The 27,609-nt window shown below is 42.2% G+C and overlaps 1 protein-coding gene and 1 long non-coding RNA gene across 3 annotated transcripts in view; both read right to left on the reverse strand.

Moving 5' to 3' along the window:
* Positions 1–279: 279 nt before the first annotated feature.
* Positions 280–27,609, reverse strand: part of LOC130356316 (mitogen-activated protein kinase 14) — a 174,012-nt gene continuing 146,682 nt past the window's right edge. The window contains exons 10-12 of one of the 2 annotated variants that reach the window (XM_056557639.1): positions 15,832–15,910; positions 15,542–15,715; positions 280–1,582 (exon numbers count right to left, since the gene is read on the reverse strand). In XM_056557639.1, the coding sequence (XP_056413614.1) occupies positions 1,515–1,582; positions 15,542–15,715; positions 15,832–15,910 (321 nt within the window). In that variant the 3' untranslated portion in view covers positions 280–1,514. The remainder of the gene's footprint in view (positions 1,583–15,541; positions 15,716–15,831; positions 15,911–27,609) is intronic. The other variant, XM_056557638.1, reaches the window with a different exon arrangement.
* On the reverse strand, positions 17,486–20,070 carry LOC130356317 (uncharacterized). The gene is made up of 4 exons (XR_008888848.1): positions 19,967–20,070; positions 19,754–19,854; positions 19,583–19,643; positions 17,486–19,490 (listed from the first exon to the last, which is right to left on the reverse strand). It is a non-coding gene; the product is annotated as an uncharacterized LOC130356317 (long non-coding RNA).

The raw sequence follows: 27,609 nt of genomic DNA on the forward strand, positions 1-27,609 counted from the left end.
TTCTTGATAATGTTGCGCACTGTGGACAAAGGCAAATCTAGATCTCTTGAGATTGTTGATATTTTTCCGCAATTTTGGTTCTCAAGTCCTCAGACAGTTCTCTTCTCTTTCTGTTGTCCATGCTACGTGAACTTCTCTCCTTTTTATCTACTTTCAGGTGTGGTTTTTATATTGCCAATAATTTTGTCCAGCCCATTTTTGGAGTTTGGTGTGACATTATGTCCAATTAGCTTTTTTTCCCCTCCCTTTTTTGGTTTAGTTCCAATACACACAAAGGGAATAAACATGTGTATAGCAAAACATGTGTTACTGCAATCCTTTTCTGGGAGAAATACTTCATTTTCTAGAAAAAGGTCAGGGATGCCAAAATTTTCGGCCATGACAGTATATAGTCATACCTTATACTGGAACATTTAGCATTTTTAGTTTTCCCATGTATGATTGTTAAGTAATTAATGATTTCACCCTGGTAAATGCCAGAGATCACTGTGCAATAAAGTAATATTTATATACTATGGGCAGACCAATTTACAGGTGGTTCCTTTAACATTAAGACTATGTTCACATGTGAAAATTTAGCACATTTTAGATGTGCAGACAGGAAAACTGCAGCAGCATACAGTAGAAGTAAATCATATGCTGAAAGAAAAAAAAAAAAAAACAATAAACTGATATGCTGTGCAAATATTAAATCTGCAGCATGTCAATTCATTCTGCAGCTTTCCACCTCAAATTTTACCCTTTGTAATACATAGGGTGAAACCCATGGCAAATCAGCAACATATCCACATATGCAACATGCACATGTTGATGGGTTTGTCTGCAGATACAGTATCGATTGCATATGAACATATACCAATTTGGACAATGACACTGTGGATAATAACATGTATCAGATTGAAAAGAAGCCAGGTCACATATGGATTTGCACAAATGTAAAACAGAACTGAAGCTTCAAGACAAGAAGCTAATGTAGTATTTTGTAGTAGAAATAGTCTTCTGAAAGGAGATTGATTTGTAGATTAGGGATAAGAATATATAAATGTGTATTTTAGATATGTATATATATATATTTATAATTTCACATAGTAAAATAATTTATTATGTGAGGTGAAAAATATCCACACCACCATCCATTAAATCAACAATCCTTCACAAACACAAAGCCAAGTTATTCTGCATTAGGCCCATTTGCTTTTTGTTCCACCACAAACCACAAATAGGACATATAAAGTTTCAAACTGTTCCTTCCACAACATTGTGGTACAGACCTTTCAGCAGAGGCTGGAGCACTATGCTTGTGTAAGTGAGAGGCATCTGGGGGACATGCAGCAGTAGTTAGGTTCCATATTAACTAACTTTCCCCAGTAAAGAAAAATATGAATAGAGATGTATATATGCAAATCACTCAGATCCACAATCTGATAGGCACTTTGTATAATAGATGGGAGCTGAAATAGATGTCCATCATCATCATCATCTTCACAGCGGCAAACACCTTTGGAGCAGATTTTTCAAGATTCCATGTCATCAGAGTCTAGTGGAGGTGGTACAAAGCAAAGTACTTCTTCATAGGTTAAACCTGTGCATAGAAGTATAAGAGCACACTAAGTAAAACGTATCAAAATCATTTATTGTTACCATTACTGTGGAAAAGTACCACTCGCTTTATTTAGTCATATGAACATTTGCAGTGAAGTTACAATTGATAAGGTCACTTTCACCAACCTTTTAGAAAATTGTGCAGTGCATAAGCTTGTGTTGAACTTAAACAAAAATGTTAACTCTAATCTCCTGACCGGTCATGGAGACATTTTAGGAAGTGATTGGTAGGAGTCTGCGCATGTGACCCTCTATCCTCTAATAATTACTAGAATAGGTTATACCGGACTACATAACATTTGGCCCCATAATATCTTTACATGTAAAAAAAACAAAAAAAAAAAACCTTTAAGACAAACAAGAGGTACACAATGACTGGGAATCACCATAAAATACATACATGAAAATATCCATTATAGATAGGCCTACAAATCATTCAGAAAGTTTTATTAGCAATTTTGCTGAAAACTTGCAGGCAAAAAGGATACCCTTTGGAGTCTGTAACCAGCACTCCACAGTGTTGTTCAAAATCATGGGAAAGCAGGGTGACAAATCTATCATGCTTTGGGGGATTTTTCTCTACCTGACTAAACAAATTTACAATTCAGTTGTCTGGAAAGTTGGGTAACAACCCCTGCAGAAATGTAACAGAGGCCACATTTAGAACTTCCATTATGTACATACTACAAACATATGTTTGTCTCATCTTGATAAACGCTAGTTGTTAACGAAAAAAGTATTGAACCATTTTTCTCACTAAATATATTTTTCAAAGGTGCTTTTGACATGAAATTCACCAGATGCTGGTAAGAACCCTAGTAACCAAGTCATACAAAGAAAGAAAAGCAAAAAAGGTAAAAATTAACCCCTTCCTGATCTATGACATACATGTACATCATGCAGATACCAGCTGCCAATGTCAGTATAGCACCGTGCTCTAACATGGTGGCCATCACTGATAACCAGCCATTTTGCCTCAGGACCCAGGGAGATATATATATATATATACACATATATATATATATATATATATATATATCTGACTAACTCGAGATAGAGGGCACTGCTGCAAAGATAACCAACACCAATATCACCACTGTATGTCAGCCAATACTGTAGAGACTGGTATTCTGTCACTGTGGCAGCGTGGAGTCCTAGTGCCCTTGCGTCTGGAGGTGCTGGGAACCAAGAAACCCAAAGTCACTCAACAGTACTGAAATATAGAAAAACTGGTACCCGCACTCACCACGAAGTAACAGCCGACCGACTCATCAGGCATCTCAGGTGGACCCGGCTTCAGGCTGGTAGCAGAGCGCTCTGACTGGAGGCGACTGCTGGCAAAGTTTTGTGCAGGTCGTGTTTCTTCCGGCCTCGTATGACCTTAGAATAAATCTAAGTTTTGGTTCTTGTATATCTTCATATACCTCCCCACGCTTGTGAAGCCACTATATACACCCCTAACTGACATCCCCCCCCACCACCACATGCGTTATCATTACATACACCCCACCCCAGGTTTGAAAAATCCAAAAAAAAATGTCCACACAAACCCGGTCATCGCAAAGGGTGTACTCTGCAGAAACAGCTTACAAATTTCTTGCCTGAGATGGCCAGCGAGGGAGAAGAGAAATATGCCCAATTTCTCTTGTCCTCCTGAGCCTGCTCCCCAAACAAGTGACCCTGTGTTGACCCCCAGTCCCTGAGATCTAGGATTCCCAGATTCCTGAACTCAGTGGGCAGTTCAGGTATATAGTTCAATATTAATGGCTTTCAGATGAAATGGTAAAAAAAAGCCTTAATAAAATGGGAATGGTTGGTGATATAAACTTCCTGTTTGTGGCAGATTAGTATATGTGAGGGGGGGGGGGAAACTTTTCAAGATGGGTGGTGACCATGGCGGCCATTTTGAATCCAACTTTTGTTTTTTTTCTATAGGAAGAGGGTCACGTGACACAAACTTATCAGGAATTTCACAAGAAAAACAATGATGTGCTTGGTTTTAACGTAACTTTATTTTTTGATGAGTTATTTACAAGTTTCTGACCACTTATAAAATGTGTTCAATGTGCTGCCCATTGTGTTGGATTGTCAATGCAACCCTCTTCTCCCACTCTTCACACACTGATAGCAACACCGCAGGAGAAATGCTAGCACAGGCTTCCAGGATCCATAGTTTCAGGTGCTGCACATCTTAATATCACCAACCATTCCCATTTTATTAAGGTGTATCCATATAAATGGCCCACCCTGTATTATAGTATATACAAAGTAGGGCTGCATGATATGGGAAAAATGTGCGATTGCGGGCCTAAATATTGCGATGCGATAAAATAAAAAATAAAAATGGTGAAATCCCCCCCATTTCATGTCCAATCGCCTCCATTTCACATCTACCTACCCATTTTATGCCCACCACCTATTTCACATTCTCCCCCCGTAACATTCCCCCCCCCCCCCTTGTCACATTTCCCCACCCCCTTCTGTCACTTTCTTGTATTCTTATACTGCAGCAATACACTGTTTCCCGGGCGGATTTCAAATCTTCCACGGGACCCGGGAAACCTAGTGTATTACTGCAGCACAAGTCCTTTCCCCATTAGCCAATAACTGGCTTGACACGTGACACCACTGCAGCCAGTGATTGGCTGAAAAGGGAAAGGTCCTACTGTACTAAGAAGAGGAAACCCCGGAGCGCACGGAAATAAATCTGCAGGGATCGGGACATGTGAGCATAAAGGTTTTTATATTTTTCTCCCTGCGCCCTTAGCTCAGTGTTTTTCTAGCAGGGTGCCTCCAGCTGTTAAACTACTACTCCCAGCATGCCCGGACAGCCTTTGCCAGTCCGGGCATGCTAAGAGTTGTAGTTTTGCATCAACTGGAGGCCCCCTGGTTGGGAAACACTGACTTTCAGTATTTAAATTAGTTTTTACCTGCTCTGGCCGGCCCCCGCCACGGGAGCCAGCCAGAGCACATAATCACATGTTTTTTTCTCGGGGGGCCGTATAGTCATATCGCAAAAAGCAAAAATAGCAATTCGAATGCTTTTGCGATATATCGTGCAGCCCTAATACAAAGGTACACCATGCTCATCTAAATATTTAGGGCAATGCCCAATTTTTACATTGCAATGACAATACCAAATGCCCACCCCAAATGACCCCTCATATGATCGCCTTTTTAAACTTCAGCAATTGACTTAATATTTAGGTGCCAATTTTTGGGAGGCATATATCCCTGAAAAGTACATTTCTGTGGATGAATCCCTGGTTCACTTTTAAGGCAGGCTTAAATTCCATCAGTACTTGCCCAATAGGAGTAAAACCAAATCCAATAAAAATACTGACCCAGTTATAAATATAAATATATATATGGTCAGTACTTTCCTTTCAGCACACTACAGGCCTCTTACCTCAGCCGAGCCAGATAACCCTGCTCTGTACTGACGAGGGGCAAACACCCCGAAACAGCTATCTGCAGATGGGTCCTCTTTCCTTCTGGAGAGAGTTCTGGCTTGGCATAAATCCCAATCAGTTCTGAGACTTCGTAGCTGGAGCCGGAGCTGCTTGCAGGACACACTACCTGTGAAGGTGGTGTGATGAGCTGATTTGAATATATATATTCTACACACACAGACACACACAGGGTCAGTATTTTCCTCAGGGAGAGGACACCACTTCTGGTGTAAAAACGGAGATTCAAGTAGGCCATATAGCACTCCGCGGGCTCCTGGGTACAAAAATATGCAAATTAGCTCACCACACCACCTTTACAGGTAGTGTGTCCTGCAAAACAGCTCAGGCTCCAGTTAAGAAGTTTCAGAACTAATTGGGATTTATGCCAAGCCAGAAATCTCTCCAGAAGGAAAGAGGACCCATCTTCAGACAGCGGTTTCGGGGCAAGCACTTGAGAGATTTCTGGCTTGGCATGAATCCCAATCAGTTCTGAGACTTCTTAATTGGAGCCTGAGCTGTTTTGCAGGACATACTACCCCGTAAAGGTGGTGAAGTGAGCTAATTTATACATAAACATAAAAAAAAAAATGTTCCCCTCAAATATGTGAAGGGTTAATCCCTGAATATAAAGGGGTGAATCCCATTCAATCCCATATGCCTGAGGAAGTGGTCAGCAAGTACCATGAAACGCGTTGCATTGTGGACTTCAGAGACTGTTCCCTAGAGCTGTCCCTCCTCCTGGATCCTTTTTACATTACTTGACCTCTTCTGATATAGTCCTTTAGATCTTGGATAAAAGCCACAGAATATAGTGAGAGCATGGGAGTCTGAGGTGACAGCCGGACCCCTCCTCCCACCCCCTCCTGTTGTAAACCCCTCTCTGCTATGGGCCCTGCAAGGCTGCTGTTAACAGGTGGGCATGTCACTCACAAGGAGTCCTGGTCCATTGTGCAGTCTGGCCCTGACATACATGACGGAGGGGGGCTTTTATTTTTACAGTCTGAGGGTCTGTGATTCTTTAGACGGGGTGAGGGGTGCTGTGGTTTTATATCTTATAAATTACCACCCTCCTGTTCCTTATGGATGGTGCCAGCTGCTCTCCATAGAGCTACAGCACCCATCATCCCCTAACATGCAAGGTCTGTAGACTGTAGCTTGGGGGATGGGGGTTGCAGCCGGGCTGATTTTCATGTTTTAGGGTCTATTCATACGTACAGTGGGTAGGGCTGGGCTGTATACCGGTTCATACCGAATACGGAAATTTTTGGGCTGCACGACGCAATACCGGTTGGGCTCCTCCCCCTTGGGAATGAATTATCAGCCCAGCGCAGCACTGTCCCCACATCGGGGAACTAATCATATGTTACCCGCCTACGCTGTTCTGCTCCCCCCCCAATTAATTATCAGCCCAGCCAGCGGGGTACTACTCATATGTCACGCACTGCCCTCCTCCTCTTTGTTGCGGGCCGACACCGGCGCTGGAACTCTATACTGTACGCCAATGGTCTCCAACCTGCGGACCTCCAGATGTTGCAAATGCCCGGACAGCCAACGCTGTCCGGGCATGCTGGGAGTTGTAGTTTTGCAACAGGTGGAGGTCCGCAGGTTGGAGACCACTGCTGTACACTGTATCCCTATGCCCGGGCTGCAAAAGATAAAAAAAATAAACTTTTAACGTACCTACGTCGGCCCTGGAATGTCGGACAGCCGTCATCCTATCACTGGCCGCAGCGATGTCCCGCCCCGGCCGGTGATAGGCTGAGCCCACTGTCATGTAAGAAGCCGGCTTCTTACATGACAGTGGGCTCAGCCTATCACTGGCAGGGGCGGGACATCGCTCCGACCGGTGATAGGCTGACGGCTGTCCGACATTCCAGGGCCGACGTAGGTACGTTAAAAGTTTATTTTCTTTATCATTTGCAGCCCGGGCATGGGAATACAGCGTACAGCAGTGGTCTCCAACCTGCGGACCTCCACCTGTTGCAAAACTACAACTCCCAGCATGCCCGGACAGCGTTGGCTGTCCGGGCATGCTGGGAGTTGTAGTTTTGCAACATCTGGGAGGTCCGCAGGTTGGAGACCACTGGCGTACAGTATAGAGTTCCAGCACCGGTGTCGGCTCGCAACAAAGAGGAGGAGGGCAGTGCGTGACATGTGAGTAGTACCCCGCTGGCTGGGCTGATAATTGGTGGGGAGCAGAACAGCGCAGAAAACAAAAAATGACATCTGCAAAAGTTTGGGCACCCTGCAGAGTTAATATCTTGTACTGCTCCCTTCGGCAAGTATCACAGCTTGTAAACGCTTTTTGTAGCCAGCCAAGAGTCTTTCAATTCTTGTTTGAGATATCTTTGTCCATTCTTCCTTACAAAAGTCTTCCAGTTCTTTGAGATTTCTGGGCTGTCTGTCACGCACTGCTCTTTTAAGGTCCATCCATAGATTTTCAATTATGTTGAGGTCAGGAGATTGTGAAGGCCATGGCAAAACCTTCAGTTTACGCCTCTTGATGTAATCCCCCGTGGATTTTGAGGTGTGTTTAGGATCATTATCCATCTGTAGAAGCCATCCTCTTTTTAACTTCAGCTTTTTCACAGATGGCATCAAGTTAGCATCCAAAATTTGCTGAATGTTTATTGAATCCATTTTTCCTTTTACTCGTGAGATGTTCCCTGTGCCACTGCTGCAATACAACCCCAAAGAATGATTGATCCACCCCCCATGCTTAACAGTTGGACCGAGGTTTTTTCATTAAAATTCTGTCCCCCTTCTTCTCCAAACGTACCTTTGCTCATTCCAGCCAAAAAGTTCAATTTTAACCTCATCGGTCCACAGAACGTGTTTCCAAAATGTATCAGGCTTATCTATATGTTCATTTGCAAAGTTAAAACAATGATTTTTGTGGTGAGGACGTAGCAGAGGTTTTCTCCTGATTACTCTTCCATGAAGACCATATTTGTACAAGTATCTCTTTATAGTGGAATAGTGTACCACAACTCCAGTGTCTGCCAGATGTTTCTGGAGGGATTGTGCATTCAAACGTGGGTTTTGAATTGTTTTTCTCACAATCCTGTGAGCTGTTCTGTCTGATATTTTTCTTGGTCTTCCAGATCATTCTTTAACTTCCACTGTTCCTGATGACTGCCATTTCTTAATTACATTCCGAACAGAGGTTATTGACATCTGAAAACATTTTGCCATCTTCTTATAGCCTTCTCTAGCTTTGTGAGCGTCAACTATTTTCAGTTTCAGATTTCTAGACAACTGCTTTGAAGAACCTAAGGTGCTGATTGTTGGGGCAAGGTCAGATGAGTCTGGGCATTTAAAACCTTTGAGATTGACATCACCTGGTCTTCCCAGATGATGATTGAGAACAATCCATGACACTGGCAGGTCTCAGCTTTGCAAAGGGGGCAGTGCATGTTATAAATTCTGCAGGGTGCCCAAACTTTTGCAGACAACTTTTTTTTTGTTCTGTTATTTTGAAAGTGTAAATGAGGGAAATAAAATCTAACTTTTGTTGTCATATTATAAGAATGTCTAATCTGTAATTTGATGCCTTTTGGAGATTTTTTCCTTCTTTCCTTGGCTTCTTTATGCACATTAATACAAATTTTTACCTGGGGTGCCAAAACTTTTGATCCCCATTGTACAGTATTCTGTGCAGATTTGATGCGCAGGATTTAAAGCTGTGTTCAGTCATTCAGTTTACATTGAAATATGCAGCAGAAAATCCTGCGCATCAAATATGCGCAGAATACTGTACGTGTGAATAGACCATTAAAGTGAAATAAAGCTACATTTTTTAGAAAAAAAAAACGTGTTCCATTGTGGGTATAATAAGTTTCCCTCTAGTCGTGTGACCTCATTTCTCCAGTGCCTACTGAAATTCTGTATTTCGTTTGGGAGGATTTTATTGGATTTGGTTTTACTCCTATTGGGCAAGTACTGATGGAATTTAAGCCTGCCTTAAAAGTGAACCAGGGATTCATCCACAGAAATGTCCTTTTCAGGGATATATGCCTCCAAAAAATTGTCGGGAGGGGAATGTGACAAGGGGGGGGGGGGGGGAGAATGTGACAAGGGGGGGGGAGAATGTGACATGGGGGTGGGGAGAATGTGACATGGGGGTAGAATGTGACGGGCGGGGAGAATGTGACACGGGGGGGGGGGGAGAATGTGACACGGGGGGGGAGAATGTGACACGGGGGGGGGGAAGAATGTGACACGGGGGGGGGGGGGGGGAGAATGTGACACGGGGGGGGGGGGGGGGGGAGAATGTGACACGGGGGGGGAGAATGTGACACGGGGGGGGAGAATGTGACACGGGGGGGGGAGAATGTGACACGGGGGGGGGGAGAATGTGACACGGGGGGGGAGAATGTGACATGGGGGGAGAATGTGACATGGGGGGAGAATGTCAAATGGGGGGGGAGAATGTCAAATGGGGGGGGGGAGAATGTCAAATGGGGGGGGAGAATGTCAAATGGGGGGGGGAGAATGTCAAATGGGGGGGGAGAATGTCAAATGGGGGGGAGAATGTCAAATGGGGGGGAGAATGTGACATGGGGGGGAGAATGTGACATGGGGGGGAGAATGTGACATGGGGGGGGAGAATGTGACATGGGGGGGGGAGAATGTGACATGGGGGGGGAGAATGTGACATGGGGGGGGAGAATGTGACATGGGGGGGGGAGAATGTGACATGGAGGCTCTGCGGACGACTTCAGCCTTGCACCGCGGGTTCTTTGTACCACGGGGTCAGTAAGCTGACCGGATCCATCAAGTCGCGCACCTACAAGTCTGATTAGTATTTTCACTCCAGGACCTGGAGCACGCTCGTAGGATCAGGTAGGAGGGATTCTGAAGTTCAGGGCAGCGTGGGTTACAGTGGAAAGGCAGGGGGAATGTCTCACAGGACTGCAGGTTGCAGCAAGTCTTAGCCAGTATCGCCAAACGCTGAGCTTTCGTTATAGTGCGCATCTGTTCTGGCAATGCCCCGGGTTGAGTCACGTGACTCGGCACTGACCCTATCTAAATGACCACGCGTTACATATTTCTGTCGGCTTGGTTTATTAAGAATAGTGGCACACATCTGAGGACGTTAGTTGTTGTGGAAGGGCGCAGCATGCTGAGGACGGTATTTTCAATTGCATATAGCCCAGCGTGGGGCACGGTGCATTTCCACTTCCTTGTACTTTCGTTCTGAAACTGCAGTTAGCATGAAGCTTTGCTATGGTACCAGTGTTCGGCTGTTTGCATAATGTTTAGATATATAGCGATTTGATGTTCATAGGGAGCAGTTTTTGTTACAGGTTATTTACACCTACATCTGTGGGAGAATACACTATTAGTTGCATCAACATGGCTGTATTTATTTTGCAAAAAAAAAAAAAATAATGTATTTGACATTACTCCTGCTTTCATACACTTCATATGGTCATGTTGGACATTATTATTTAGTGTATCATGCCAGGTGTGGGTAGTACACTTCCTGGTGCTTTAGGGGCAATATAATAAGTATAAAAAAAAAAAAAAACTGCACCGATGATGGTACCGTTCCCACCCACGGTGATAATCAGTACAAGTCTCCAAAACAGGGTAGGAAAGGTTTTTCTGTTATATCTCAGTATATGAGGTAATGGTTGTCAGTTGTTACAGTTCCATTTGACCGTCATTGTAAGCGGGTGTCCATTTTCCTTCCTTTTTGAAGTACTGCTTCTTATCACGACGTTGCTTATACTTCAAGTACTTACGGTACGTAGGGCAGTTTCAACACATTGGTTTCATTATTATTTCTTTGTAGATCATGTTGTCATGGTTGGCATTTCTGTCTTAGTTCATAGAATCTGTGCAAGGTTTATATGTGTGTTCTGCATAGTCACTAATGGAGTTCTGTTTATTTCAAGTTGGTATCTCTCATGAACCTTAATATTAGTAGGTTGTCATATACATTGTTATAATTTAGCGTTTCACTTTTAGTTGGCACGTCACTGGTAAATGTTACCAATCTATCTACTTGATCGTACTTCGAGAACATACAGCAGCACTCACATTAGGTAAGCTAGTATTTAACTACGCTACCTTATCAGTTTTCTTTTCAGTACTCCAGTGACTGTACTCCAGTTGGGGTTATAGTCTTTCAGCGCTTTTAGTCATTATCTTTCATATACGACAGCGGTTACATTAGGCGAGCAGAAAAGAAGCTTAGGTTATGTTATGGGCTATGTCTATTCACTTAGGCTTCTTTCACACTATGAGCATTCATCCGATATTAAATGTCCGTTTTCTGTGTGAATAAATAATCATCCGTTAAGACCCGTTATAACATCCCTCATGTATGGCCATAACACCTCTGCCTACAGACTCCCACAGCCGGGACTACTACTACTCCCATCATGAAACAGACTTGTTTCCATGATGGGAGTAGTAATTCCCTGGCTGCGGGAGTCTGCAGACAGCTGGGGAGGCTACATTAGTGTTTGTACTACTACCCCCATCATGGAACAGAGTCTGTTCCTTGAGTGGGGTTGTAGTACAGAGGCTGAGGGTTTGATAGCACCGGGTCTCACTTCTGAGACCCGATGCGATCTGAAGATATTAAGCAGGGGAGCAGGCGGTATGCTCCGAAACTCTGCGATGTATCGTGTGTTTTAACTTTCATTTTAAATCCCATGGGGGAGCCCTGAATGGCCGGTACCGAGGAGCCAATCAGGGTTCCCAGCGGAAGATGTAAAAATGAACATTGTGAGTAGCAGGGGCCATATCTATATTAAAAGCGCTGTGGGGGGCGGGCAAGATATATAGCGAGAGAGACATATAGCCTATATATCTAGCCCCCCACAGCGCATTAATAAAATATATGACCCCCGCCAGCGCATTAATAAATGTATACCCCCCCCTGCTGGCGCAAGTAACCCCCCCGCAGCGCATGTATAATGTACTGTCGCAGGCTGCCATCTATATACATATGCCGGGCTGCGCTATGAATGAAAAGCATTCCAGCAGCAGCATCGGTCGGCTGATACTTTTCATTCATAGCACAGTGGCGGCATATGTATATAGAAGCGCTGTGGGGGGCAGATAACGCTATATGTCTGCACCCCCCAGTGCTTCTATATACATTTGCCGGCGCTGCGCTATGAATGAAAGGTATATTAAAATTAGCAGCACATATAGTGCCGGCAGCCAGCACTATGCGCTGCTAATAGAAATACCTTTCATTCATAGCTCAGCGCTGGCAAATGTATATAGAAGCGCTGGGGGTGCAGACATATAGCGTTATGTGCCCCCCACAGCGCTTCTATAGGTGAAAAAGCCTCCCAAAATTTGCAACCCCATTTCTTGAAGTACCCCATAAGTGGATGTAAAATGCTCTGCGAGCGAACTAAAATGCTCAGAAGAGGGGGAGCGCCATTGAGCTTTTCGAGAGAGAATTTGTTTGGAATGGAAGTCAGGGGCCATGTGCGTTTAACAAAGCCTCAATGGTGTAAGAACAGTGGACATATGACCCCACATATGACCCCATTTTGGAAACTACACCTCTCACGGAATGTAACAAGGGGTGCAGTGAGCATTTACACCCCCACTGGTGCTTGAAAAATAAAAATTTTCATTTGCACAGCCCACAGATCTGTCAAACACCAGTGGGGGGTGTAAATGCTCACTGCACCCCTTGTTACATTCCGTGAGGGGTGTAGTTTCCAAAATGGGGTCACATGGGGGTCCACACTTCTGACACCATGGGGGCTTTGTTAATCGCACATGGCCCCTGACTTCCATTCCAAACAAATTCTCCCTCGAAAAGCTCAATGGCGCTCCTCCTCTTCTGAACATTGTAGTTCGCTCGCAGAGCATTTTACATCCACATATGGGGTATTTCCAGAAATGGGGTTACAAATTTTGGGGGTCCACAGTTCTGGCACCATGGGGGCTTTGTAAACGCACATGGCCTTCAATTCCGGACACATTCTCTCCCCAAAAGCCAAATGGAGCTCCTTCTATTCTGAGCATTGTAGTGTGCCTACAGAGCACTTTACATCCCCATATGGGGTATTTCCATGCTTGGAAGAAATGGGGTTATAAATTTTGGGGGGCCTACATTCCCTTGTGAAAATGAAAAATGTAAGGTAACACGAGCATTTTAGTGAAATTTTTTTTTCATTTTCACAACCAACTTTAATGAAAATTCGTCAAGCACCTGTGGGGTGATAAGGCTCACTATACCCCTTGAGGGGTGTAGTTTCCAAAATGGGGTAACGTGTGGGTATTTTTTTGCGTTTATGTCAGAACCGTTGTAAAATGAGCAACCCTTGTGCAAATCACCAATTTAGGACTCAAATGTACATAGCTTGCTCTCACGCCTGAGCCCTGTTGTGCGCCTGCAGAGCATTTTACGTCCGCATGTTGGGTATTTCCATAGAGAAATTGCCTTACAAATTTTTTTTTTTTTTTTAATTTTACCTCTTGTGAAAATGAAAAGTATGGGGCGCATGTTAGTGTAATAAAAATGTATTACAATAACATGCTGGTGTAGACCCCAAATAAGGGATAAAAGGAGAAAAAGCCTCCAAAACTACAGCTCCCAGCATGCCCTTTGGCTGTCCAAGCATGCTGGAAGTTATAGCTATGCAACAGCTGGAGGCACACTGGTTGCAAAACACAGAGATTGTTACCTAACTCAGTGTTTCACAAGCAGTGTGCCTCCAGATGTTGCAAAACTACAACTGCCAGCATGTACGGCCTATCAGTCCATGCTGGGAGTTGAAGTTAATAGCAGCTGGAGGTACACTGGTTGCGAAACACTGAGTTAGGTAACAAACTCTGTTTCGCAACCAGTGTGCCTTCAACTGTCGCAAAACTACAAGTCCCAGCATGCACTGAAAGCCGAAGGTCATGCTGGGACTTGAAGTTATGCTACAGCTGGAGGCACACTACTACAACTCCCAGCATGCCCTTTGGCTGGCTGTGCATGATGGGGCTTGTAAGTTATGCAACAGCTTGAGGCACACTTTTTCATAGAAAAAATGTGCCTCCAGCTCTTGCATAACTACAACCCCCAACTTGCACAAACTACCGAAGGGCATGCCCTTTTGTGCATTGCTAAGCAACAGCAGGAGGCACAGCCTTACCCCCTGCTGCTGCGCTCTGCAGATCCGCCTGCCTGCCACCGCCGACTCCGCTCCTGCCAGGGATCGGGGGCCTCACGCCAGGTACAGACTCTCGGCACCTGCTCTCTCCCTCCAGAATAGGGGCAGAGCTGGTGCCAGTCGGGACACCCCCACAGCAGGAGTCCCGATTTGTCGGCCAATAATGGCCGATGAAACAGGACGATCACTGCTGCTGCTAAAGGGTGATAGGTGTCGTCTCGGACGGCACCTATCACTTTTTTTCTGGGTCGGGGGGACCCGATTGACCCGGAATAGCCGCAAAGCACTGATCTGAATTGACAGGGGGTTTGCACAGGTACGCCCTGTGTCCTTAAGCACCAGGACGTCAGGGCGTACCTGTACGCCCTGTGTCCTGAAGGTGTTAAGAACCAGGACGCAAGGGCGTACCTGTATGCCCCTCATCCTTAACAGGTTAATAGATCATGATGTTGGTCTCTATGTCATAATAGATGTCAGACCTATAAATTGGGGACCCCCCTAGGCAAATACATCTGACGGAAACACAGAGCTTACACAGAGTGAAATTTGCCTCAGTATGACTAAGGTCTTCATATGATATGTGAGAGAGCAGTGAGAAAATGTAAAGAAGGTTGAGGTTGTGGCTTTCTGCTGCAGACAACACGCGCCGCAAAGTGTGCCCCTCTTTGATCTTAGCAAAGGTTGATAGATATGGCTTATCTATTGCGATAAGCACAACCGCTTTGACTCTGGGCATGATCTGGAGTTTAGAAGTTCCCTTTAAACCATGTCAAGTCCAGGTGCAGAGTGCTATTATCAGTGAATTTCAAGCGCTAGCTAAAGCCACTGATGCTAGGAATTATTACAGGTTTCCCTTGAAATTGCCATTGCAATTATCAGGATCACAAGTGTTAGCCAGTAGTTCTGTGTGTAAGAGCACCACTATTATCTCAGGGTTCATTATAAGTAGAGAGGAGGGTGGCCAAAGGCTGTCCGGGCATGCTGGAAGATGCAGTTTAGCAAAAGCCGAAGGCACATGGGAAACCATGATCTAGTGCATTCACAAAAGAAGAATTGCACAATTCTTAATAAATAAAATAAAAAAATCACTGCAATCAAAAAATAGAAACAGATTAGAAAAATAATATATTTTTCTGTATCTGGCTCTAATGAGTAAAAAAAAAAACACTATATAAAATCCTATAAACATAATATACATTTAAAATTCACCTATTTTTAAGGATGAAAAATCTGTAAAAAGGTATTTAAAATTTATCAACACATGACAAAAAAAAAAAATAGGACACAGTCAGAGATCAGATCAAAGTGGCTACCACCATTTTTTTTTTTTATAAAAACACTTACTTTTCCATTCTTCAATATCAAGCTCTCGGCTCTCAAAGCTTTGGTCATAAGGGTCAGCTACTGGTTCATCATCTGGGTCATGGTACTGAGCAAAATAGGCATGGGCTAAAGCCTCTGTTGCAGTAATCCTCTTGTCTGTGTCCAGAACAAGCATTTTCTCAAGTAGATCCACAGCTGTAGAAAGGGTGGAAAGGAAGAGTGCTGAGTTATCGCTAGAAGCTATAGAGGATCTTAGCTTAGTGAATGTTAAAAATGTTAGACCATCTGATTTAATGGGGCTTTATTTTCACCTTGAGGGTTGGCGCCCAAAAAAACATCTTCAAAATTCATCTTCGGCATATATGGCAGTGACTGGATGTAATTTCGGGCCTATGACAAAAGTAGTAAGAAATTGCATTTAGTATAATCAAGGTGGGGTGGGGATGTGGTAGGTCAAATATACAACTGTGAAAAGACAAGGAACTCATTCAGATCCCTTACCTCAATGCGTTTCATTTTATTACTAACGTCAAAACGCTTCTGCGTTCATAAATAATTTGAATTTAAAATATATAGTGAAGGGATGAAGATAATACAAATGCATATGTACTACTGAAAAATAAAAAGGAATAAAGAGTGGTGAAGTATATACTTGTGCAACACACAAAGGCAAAATTGATATGTACATGTGATTTTTCTCTCTTAAAAAAAAAAAATTAAGGACCTGTGAACAATTCTTTTGGCGGAGGCTAGAACAAAGATTTCCACGGCTGACGTTCTGCAGAAGGACAGTACAGCAGAATCCCATTAAAAGCAATGCGATTCTGCTGCAATGGCATTTCAAAGCAACGTTTTTCTGCCAGATTCAGCTATGAAATTTTGTCACCTTGAAATACTATATATAAAAAAAACACGTCCCTTTTTTCTAACAAAATCTGTATGCTTAAAATTTTCCCATTCTGACCCTTATAACTTTTTCAAATTTCTGTTTGAGAGATGTTTGTCAGCTTGTGTTTTTGCGCCCTGACCTGGAGTTTTAATTGGTAGTATTTTTTTTGTGTGTGACTTTTTGAAAACTATTTTTTTCTGATATAAAAAAAAAAAAAACAAGAATGCAGGTTTTTGGTTACATCTTATGTCTACACTGTTCACCGTGTGGGATCATAAACATTATATTTTATACTTCGGACAATAACGCATCCATCAATACCAAATATGTTTGTTTACATTTATTTTTAAATGTTTTGGGAAAATAAGGGTGATTTTATATAATTTTAGATTTATTTTACACTTTTAAATGTCCATAGGTGACTTCTACATGCAATTATTAGATCACATTCACTGTTCAATGTTATGCTATTGAAAAGCACTGAACAGTGAGCTCAGCTCTCCCCTGATACATCCTGGGAGGCAGGTAAGGGGACCATGGCACCACTTTAGCCCATGAGCACCAAACAGTGGCATCTTCCACTTTTGACTGATAGAAAACATTGGGTGTAGTTATATGGTGATCCGGCCGCTGTCTGTCATTAACCCCTTAGACAGCTCGATCAATGCCAATCACTGCGTCTTAAGGGTTAAGGACGGGCAGCGGCGGGATTGCCATAGAATTACATTGTTACATTATTCCCAATGTCATCTAGGGGTTAATGTTGTAACAAACAATATCAATATATTTTTTAATTGCTTGTTATAGATATTTATTGTTAAATATATTTATAGTAGGATTGTATAGTAGGATTGTAAATGAAGTGAAAAATGTGCACTTTTTGTGGTGCACAGGTAATAGGGATATTACAGCACTGTCCACAACCAAGGTAAAAGATGAAAGTATTTATTACATGTAATAAATACTTTCATTTTTTACCTTGGTTGTGGACAGCGCTGTAATATCCCTATTACCTGTGCACCACAAAAAGTGCACATTTTTCACTTCATGTTCCCTATACCTAGCCAAGGGCGGGATAAGCTGCAGTCCTAGGTGGATATCCAGGTGGAGTCTCCATCCCAACCATCCGAAAGGATTACATGCCTGCTAGAGCGTTGTGCCTCTATAGCACAACATTATCTGGTGAGTCTCTCTATTATCAGGGGCTCACCTTCTTTTGTCTATTGTCCTTCACAGTGGAGCGCTTTTCCATCCTTTTTATTTCATGTGTTGTAAATGTAAGGCGCTGCTAACAGCATCTTAGCGCACAGCACCATACATTATTTAACACCAGCACCCTGGCATATTGCCTAGGGGGCTCCTGAGACCTCATGACTAGAGAATCAAAGCTTTTTCGGGCCAATCAGGTCACTGGTGACCCGGAAAAAAAGGGTGATTGAACAGCACCATGATCTCCGTGATTGGTCACCCAGGACCGGCAGACCAATCACAGGTCCTGCTGCAGGGTGGCACTGACTGCACCCACTCCGCCCTTAGTCTGGACGTAGTGAGTGGGTGCTGGTTAGTGCACGGAGGGGGGGAGATCGGGACTGTGGCGGGGACCCCTATTCACCTTGGGTGGTGGGGCATTTGGTCCTTCTGGCAGCAGGAGGTAAGGCCTGTGAGACATCTGCTGTTGCATGAAGAGCATGCTAGGAGTTGTAGTGGTGTGCCTCCAGCTAAAGCATGAAGCAAAACTACAACTCACAGCATGCTTGGACAGTCAAACTGTCCCAGCCGACCAATCCCTGCGATCGTGAGGTGGCACCAGTGCCACCTCACTTTTGCTGGGCAAGGGTAGTTATCAAAACATGTGCCACTAGCTGTTCCATAACTACAACTCCCAGCCAAAGGGCAAACCGTGTGTACGTAGAGTATAAACACCTACACTTCACTTACATGAAATAAAGAAAAAAATCCCTACATATACACCCTTACATTGTTACCTCCCAACATAAAATTAAAAAACTGCTCGTACGGCAGTGTTTCCTATATGGAGCCTCCGGCTGATGCAAAACAACAACTCCCCGCATGGCTGGACAGCAGTTGACTGTACAGGCATGCTGGAAGTTGTAGTTTTATAAACCCACTTCTGGCAAATTTTAGGGGTAACCAGGACTCTATATAATAAACAGCCCTAGGTGAACATATAAAGTATAATATAACCAACTAGAAAAAACACCAATAAGGAAAACATAAAACTTAACTTTTACTGAGATGATAATAGACAAAAGATGGGGTACACATTAATAACATAACTTGGAAGGGATGGGGATGAAGGATACAGGTGATGCCCTAACCTAAAATCCCTAGACACAAATAATCTCCTAAATACTAAGTGTGGAATGGGGAAAAGGATACAAAGCAAAAATGTGATACAATACACTATTTAGTGGCAAAACCTCTCTTTCCAATGCGCCTACATTCTGGGGGCTCATCAGGGATAAGAGGAAACCACATTCAAGAAGATGAACAAAGTGTACCATGAGATACCATAAAATATTGATACCTTATCTAAGATGAAAAAAAAAAAAAAAAGAGGAAAAAGATATAAAGGAGTTGAAATAGGCGCCCACAGAAATAAATAGACAAAAAGATAGAGGGTCGGTGTCAGTCAGAGTCAGCTGTATGTCAAGTAGATAGCAAGATAAAATACTTGATAAGAGTGTTATGTTAGTACAATATTAAAACAACACAAGAAAAGATGGGCACAGCAAATTACGTACTGGGGGTGCAAAAACTGATTACCAAAATTGCAACAAAGTGTAAGAAGAAAAAGCTAGTAATCAAAGTAATTCACACCACCACATAATATCATAGAAAATATATGTAAGTTTATTACTGCACAATAGGCATGCCTTAATAGGTGTGCATTACTTTATGATTACTAGCTTTTTCTCAGTACAATATTAATACATTAGTATAATGTTAGAGGAACAAAAGTACAGCTTCGTATCAGTGCCCAAATACACAAGTTTTGGATCAGAGGTGTGTGACCATGAGAACATCCAACTGTAGATATATTCAATCGATAGGGCCACACTGTTAAAAGAAAGGAAAAAACACACATATTTTAGATAGCAACAGGTAAGATCATAATATTCTTCCTAATAGGATGGATTGCATGCGCTTACCCCTATCCTAATTGGGTAATGATGAATGACTCTGGCCTCGTAGGATGGAAGACACCAACTCCTACAAAATAGTTGGAGCATGATAATACATATAAATAAAGGTGCCAGAGAAACAAAAAATGTCGAATATTGATATAAGTGCAAACCATGTGAAAACAAAAGAGGGCTTACCTAGTGAAATTGCACAGGGTAGATAAACGGTGGATGACTGGGTTCTTAGTGGATAGCTATGTAGTGATCATGGCGCCTATTTTTTAGGGAGACCCAATGACCTGAGAGGAAGATGGGTGTAAATAAATAAAAAAGTAAAAACATTGATGCTGGCCTTAGATGATATAACCCCAGTGTATAATACAGAGAAGAAGCCACAGAGAGGTCGCTTACCTAACACTATATAGGTGAGAACCAGGTTTCCTTTATAGTAGAACCCTGTCAGGCACACTGCGGAGCAAGAAAAACCGTAGATATCAACCACAAAGCGGCCTGTGAGGATGGATAATAAACATAAGATAAATGTCATAAGAGAAGATAAGCTGACCTGTTAGATGCCTTGAGTCGATGCAAGCCACGAGGACGCCGTGCATAAGCCTGCAGTGTCCCACGGCTTATAAGCACACAGGCGCTCGTATAGCCATCAGTTCCGGTCTGTGGAACGCATACTGCGCTCCACAGCCATGTAGTTCCTGTATAGGCTTGATGATATGAATACAAGTGCACAGAAACGCATCATGGGCATTTTCGGTACTGTGGAAAGCAATATGCGCTCCACAGGCCGCAAACTTCCTACTATGCTGATGTAGATATCGGCGCTAGTGTCCGGTGCGATCCACAACATGTGATGTGGGCACAGATGCGCAAATGAGCAGCAAGGGCATCTCTGGTACTGTGGAACCCATTATGCGTTCCACAGACCTATTGTAATGATGTAAATACCGGCATCGATGTCTGATGCGCAGTAAAGGCAACTAAGTTAGAGTGGAACGCATATTTCGTTCCAGAGATAATTAGGCTGCCTGTCTAATATACAGCATGTATGCGTTAATCCATCAAGACTTACATAATATGGGGGAATAACAATATACATATGGCACTAAGAAGAATATAGATATTGAGGGATACAGAAGTAATTTGTACACATGTTGGCAAAAAATAAACAGTCTTATAGATTCTGGCCCAGTGGACACCTATAGCAACTCAATTTGATAGTTTAGATATTATAAATGGGCACTAGATATAGTGTCCATATTGGCTAGAAGGAATCACCACTAATTTGTATTTTATTTTAGATTGTTTTATTTTAAGTTTTAAATGGATGGAAGAACAGATGGAGAGAACAGGGGAGAACAACACAAAGATTGGTCTGAAACATATTTCAAATGAAGGCAGCAAATGATAAATAGTCATTGAGTCCCTGAGGTGTGACTGTCCGGAGGCGGTAAATCCACCTTGTTTCCATTTGTAGTAGTTGTTTGTCTACATCACCTCTTCTAATATTCGGTTTAAGAATTTCAATCATTTGAAAAGTCAGGTTTAAAGGGGAGTCTGCACTTGTATTCATATCATCAAGCCTATACAGGAACTACATGGCTGTGGAGCGCAGTATGCGTTCCACAGACTGGGACTGATGGCTATACGAGCGCCTGTGTGCTTATAAGCCGTGGGACACTGCAGGCTTATGCACGGCGTCCTCGTGGCTTGCATCGGCTCAAGGCATCTAACAGATCAGCTTATCTTCTCTTATGACATTTATCTTATGTTTATTCTACACCCTCACAGGCCGCTTTGTGGTTGATAGCTGCGGTTTTTCTTGCTCCGCAGTGTGCCTTTATGGGACATTGAATCCCTGACAGGGTTCTACTATAAAGGAAACCTGGTTCTCACACACACACATATTATATATATATATATATATATATATATATACATACACACACATACATCAGGCTTAGTGTTAGGTAAGAAACCTCTCTGTGGCTTCTTCTCTGTATTATACACTGGGATTTTAGCATCAACGTTTTTACTTTATTTATTTACACCCATCTTCCTCTCAGGTCATTGGGTCTCCCTAAAAAATAGGGGCCATGATCACTACATAGCTATCCACTAAGAACCCCGTCATCCACCGTTTATCTACCCTGTGCAATTTCACTAGGTAAGCCCTCTTTTGTTTTCACATGGTTTGCACTTATATCAATATTCGACATTTTTTGTTTCTCTGGCACCTTTATTTATATGTATTATCATGCTCCAACTATTTTGTAGGAGTTGGTGTCTTCCATCCTACGAGGCCAGAGTCATTCATCATTACCCAATTAGGATAGGGGTAAGCGCATGCAATCCATCCTATTAGGAAGAATATTATGATCTTACCTGTTGCTATCTAAAATATGTGTGTTTTTTCCTTTCTTTTAACAGTGTGGCCCTATCGATTGAATATATCTACAGTTGGATGTTCTCATGGTCACTCACCTCTGATCCAAAACTTGTGTATTTGGGCACTGATACAAAGCTGTACTTTTGTTCCTCTAACATTATACTAATGTTGTATTAATATTGTACTAACATAACACTCTTATCGAGTACTTTATCTTGCTATCTACATATCTACTTGACATACAGCTGACTGACTATCTTTTTCATCTTTTTTTCATCTTAAATAAGGTATCAATATCAATATTTTATGGTATCTGATGGTACACTTTGTTCATCTTCTTGAATGTGGTTTCCTCTTATCCCTGATGAGCCCCCAGAATGTAGGGGGTGAAACGAGTTGTGTCTAGGGATTTTAGGATAGGGCATCACCTGTATCCTTCATCCCCATCCACGTTACGTTATTAATGTGTACCCCATCTTTTGGGAGTTGTAGTTTTGCAACAGCTGGAGGCACCCTGTATGGGAAACACTGCCGTGGGGTATTTTTTGGTGGAGAAGGCAAATGCCGTGCTTGCTTCTGGGTCGGCCCATGCGCTAATCCCTCATTAAGACCTCAAATTCACATAGTGCTCTCTCACTACGGAGCTCTGTTGTATTTCAATGCAACAGTTTATGTCCCCATATAGGGTATTACCATATTCGGGAGAAAATGTGTCACAGATTTTGGGGGGCTCTTTCTCCTTTTAACCCTTATGAAAAGGAAAAGTTAGGGGCTACATCAGCATGTTAGTGTAAAAATTAAGATTTTTACACTAACCATGCTGGTGCTGCCCAATATTTTTCTTTTTCACATGAGCTAAAAAGGATAGGGGATAAGTTATTTTTCACTACACAACTCCTTTAAAGGGTTTATCCACCACAAGGTGATTTTAGTACGTACCTGCCAGACAGTAACGGACATGCTTAGGAAGGATCTGCGCTTGTCTTGGGGCTAAATGGCTATGTTAGATTATCTTAACGATGTGGCAATATTTTGGAGAACTGGGTATTTGTTGTTGGATTTCATTCTCAAACTACAAGTCCCATAGTTTTAAGTATGAAGTGAATTTCCTCCCTCCCACACATCAGCCTCCCCACCCACTGAAACACAAATAAGCTGCAATCCATTCAAAAGACCAGTGTTTTCAAACTAGACTGCCTCCAGCTTTTGCAAAATCTATTGAAGCAGACAGGATCTCTCTGATTACATGACTATTTATGTCACTTATCGATGCACTGTAACCTGGGAAATCCCGAAAACTGACTCATTTTGTATGATGTTTAAAATAAATATTGGGGCAAAAATCACTGAAGAAGACACTATATATACACAAAATTTCAAGAAGATTGGATAATAGAGATAGAATAGAGGTTGCACACTTTGATCAGTTTTGTAAAAGTTGGCAAAAAATATGATTTTTTTATGTTAATTACTTTTATTGGGAAAAATAAAAATCACTAACTTTAAATAATATTAAAACTAGACACTAAGATTAATAGGTAGTATGATAGGCAAAACATGTGTTATATTAAATAAACTTTGAACGATGCAATCCCCCTCTTTTGTTCGCCTGGTGACGCTGTGATACTCGACGACCCTCAACAAGAATTGTTTTTGTTGTTTGTCCCTGACCGATTCGTTAAACTTTTTTATCAGAGCAATTGCTCTTTCTGCAGTATCATTGACCACGTTAAGAGCGTTCACATGGCTTCTTAGAGAATAACTGCAGTATTCTGCCACGTCGTGGATCCCAAACAATTCAAAGAACATCTTTGTTTTATTAGTAACGAAATGGCTCAGAACTAATTTTTTTACCCTCTTTTTACCCTTTTTTCAAAATGTAGGTTTTTACCCTCTAATCATTTAATTTCCTTTTTCTTTGCAGGTTTGGTTTCAACATTTTTTGTCATATTTTCCTTATCAACCTGAATAATAAGTTTGTCCAAAAAAGCCAATCCTACGTTTGTTTCTGGCAGATCCCAAAGTTATCTCTTAGCAACTGTGAGAGCACTTTTTTTGACGTCTGCATCTGGGTAAATATTCAGAAGCTGTAGCATATCCAAATCATTCTTTGGAGCCCATCGACTTACAATTGCCCCGTGCCAAAAGCGAACATATATGAGGCTGACAAAATGTGCAACCCGTTTCATTCCTTTCAATTCTCGTTGAGGAATATTCAACTGTTTAGTGAAGAGGACAATTTTAAGTGCATATATGGCATTTGCCATCCACCTTGCTTGATGCAGAGCACCTGGGATCCTGAAACTGAATAAAAGAAATTTCACTAGTTTGAGATAAGTGATCAATGTGTGCAACCCCTAAATATTATGCAATCTAAATTTGGCATATATATCTTTTACATCACTGAGATTTGGGGCGTAAGCAAAGTCATATGAAAATCACATCTTTGAAAAAATGAAACACCCTAGTTTACACGTTCAAGTTCTGTTGCCTATTTTGTGCAGCTGATTTTTCTACCCAATAGCTTCAATGGGTAGCAAAATTGATTAAAAAAAGTATACAGCAGATCCTGTACGTGTGAAACTAACCTTAATTCAACTAAAACTGAAATTGGCGGGAAAGTAAAAATATACATAAATTGGGTTGCATAGATGTACATATCCTTAAACTAATACTTTGTTAAAGCACATTAATCAGTCTTCTTTGGGTAGCTGTCTATTAGCATTGGCACATCTAGGCAATATTTTCCCACTCGTCAATGCAAAAGCTCTCCAAGTCTGTCAGATTAAGTTTTTTTTCACATATACAGTATTCTGCACAGATTTGATGTGCAGGATTTCAAGCTGTGTTCAGTCATTCAGTTTACACTGAAATCTCCAGCAGAAAATCCTGTGCATCAAATCTGCGCAGAATACTGTAAGTGTGAATAGACCATTAAAAGGACATCTCCTGTCCTGTCCACAGCCTTCTTCAGATCACCCCACAAATGTTCAATTGGATTAAAGGGGTATTCCATGAAAAAAAAAATGTTTTCAACTGGCTCCAGAAAGTTAAACAGATTTGTAAATTAGATGTGTAGCTCACTTAGGATATGGGTAAAGTGCTCGAGGTTAAAGGTGATGCCCCCACCCAATAGGCCTGAAACAATATGAGAAGGAATGTATGTATATACCAGAGTCCTCAAGAGCACAGGGGATGTAATAAAGATAAAAGAGAATATGTGGATCCAGATGATTAAATTAAAATAAATGTATTATGTGGAATAGAAGGTATATAACCGATCACCTAGCAGGGCCCTTGCATAAGGCGAAAGGTACCGGTATATGCCTAATTGAATAATACTAATACAGGTAAAACAGTAAAATAGCACAAAAAAATTATAAAATGAATATCCGCTGTAAAAAAATGTTTATGAAGATGGTGGATTTGCAAAGATTCTCTTTTGGTTATTAAAGCCTCTTTCAATTAATGTACAAGGACCAAGTCCATCAATCATGAATGATGCACCACAGATATCACAAATGTCAGGAATACCACAAATACCAAAAGCATCACAAAGTCTCAATGGTAATAGCTCTGATCGTCAGTGGTAGATTGTGGGAATCACTTCAATTATAAGACCTAAACCTATATTGCGGTCTTGGATACAGTGTAGCAAATTAGTGTCAGCGATGAATCGCGGTGCACAGCACCACTCACCCTCCTTAGCGAACTTGTACAGCCGCGTCCTGTAAGAGCGATGTCTTGCTTGTATTGCGGTGCCTGTCTGTGTTGCGGTCAGGGTGAGTGGTTCTCTGGGGGACTCCGAGTGTCCAGGACTGGAGAGGCGTCCGGCCTAGTGGGATGGTATCCAGGAGCTCTGCCGTCCGGGGCTGTGAATGAATGGCTGACAACAGGTGTGTGTCTGATTGATACACTAGCAGTGCGCACATTGTAGTGGTCCTAATTCCACGGGCATCCAGCAGTAGCAAGCCGGGAATAAGCGGATAAAGTCTTTTGAAGTGATATACACAATGGATTTTGTGCTTTAAAACAGGGTCAGACGCGTTTCAAAGCCACAGGCTTTTTCTTCAGTGGCTTTTTTGGTCACACTTCTGACCCTGTTTTAAAGCACAAAATCCATTGTGTATATCAACTAGGTCGGACGCCTCTCCGTGCCAGTCCTGGACACTCGGGAGTCCCCCGGAAAACCACTCACCCTGACCGCAACACAGACAGGCACCGCAATACAAGCAAGACATCGCTCTTACAGGAAGCGGCTGTACAAGTTCGCTAAGGAGGGTGAGTGGTGCTGTGCACAGCGATTCATCGCTGACACTAATTTGCTACACTGTATCCAAGACCGCAACATAGTTTTAGGTCTTATAATTGAAGTGATTCCCACGATCTACCACTGACGATCAGAGCTATTACCATTGAGATTTTGTGATGCTTTTGGTATTTGTGGTATTCCTGACATTTGTGATATCTGTGGTACATCATTCATGATTGATGGACTTGGTCCTTGTAAATTAATTGAAAGAGGCTTTAATAACCAAGAGAGACTCTTTGCAAATCCATCATCTTCATTAATTTTTTTTACAGCGGATATTCATTTTTTTTTTTGTGCTATTTTACTGTTTTACCTGTATTAGTATTATTCAATTAGGAATATACCTTTCGCCTGATGCAAAGGCCCTGCTAGGTGATCGGTTATATACCTTCTATTCCACATAATACATTTATTTTAATTTAATCATCTGGATCCACATGTTCTCTATTCTCTTTACTACATCCCCTGTGCTCTTGAGGACTCTGGTATATACATACATTCCTTCTCAGATTTGTAAATTACTTCTAGTAAAATATCTTAATCCTACCAGTACTATCAGCTGCTGAAGTTGTTGTGTTCTTTTCTGTCTGACAAAAGTGCTCTCTGCTGACACCTCTGTGTCTCAGGAACTGTCCAGAGTAGCAGCAAATCCCCATAGCAAACCTCTCCTGCTCTGGACAATCCCTCAGACAGACAGATGTGTCAGCAGAGAGCACTGTCGTTAGACAGAAAAGAACAACTCAACTTCAGCGGCTGATAAGTACTGGTAGGATTAAACATCTTAATAGAAGTAATTTACAAATCAGTTTAACTTTCTGGAGCCAGTTGATATGAAAAAAAAAAAAGTTTTTTTCATGGAATACAACTTTAAGGCTAAACCAAAACATTAATCATCCTCTGGTAAAGCCATGCTTTTGTGGATTTGGATATGTGCTTTGGGTCGCTGTTGTGCTGAAAGGTGAACTTCCTCATCTTGCTAACAAACACCTGAAGGTTTTGGTTGAAAATTGCCTGGTAGTTAAAACTGTTCATAATTCCCTTCCCCCTGACTTATGTGGTAAAATAGAAAAAAAAGAAAAAAGGCAGGAGGACGGCGCCTCGTGTAATTCTGTGCATAAGGGTGTGTTAGAAAGCAGTTGTAGGTTTGTCTCTTACCCAACACCCTTGGGTGCATGCGTATCACCCCAATATAGTGGTACAACTGTAGAGGCGTGGATCTGTGGCCCGTCAGTGCGAATGCTTTTATCCTCGGCAGGGACCCGTCAAAGGAAATTAAGAAAAAGGCACTGAATGGTGCTGAATCTGTGGTAGTCACATACAGAAGGCAAAGTTCAGATGTAA

This window comes from Hyla sarda, chromosome 2, assembly GCF_029499605.1.
Source record: "Hyla sarda isolate aHylSar1 chromosome 2, aHylSar1.hap1, whole genome shotgun sequence".
Taxonomy (NCBI): Eukaryota; Metazoa; Chordata; class Amphibia; order Anura; family Hylidae; genus Hyla; species Hyla sarda.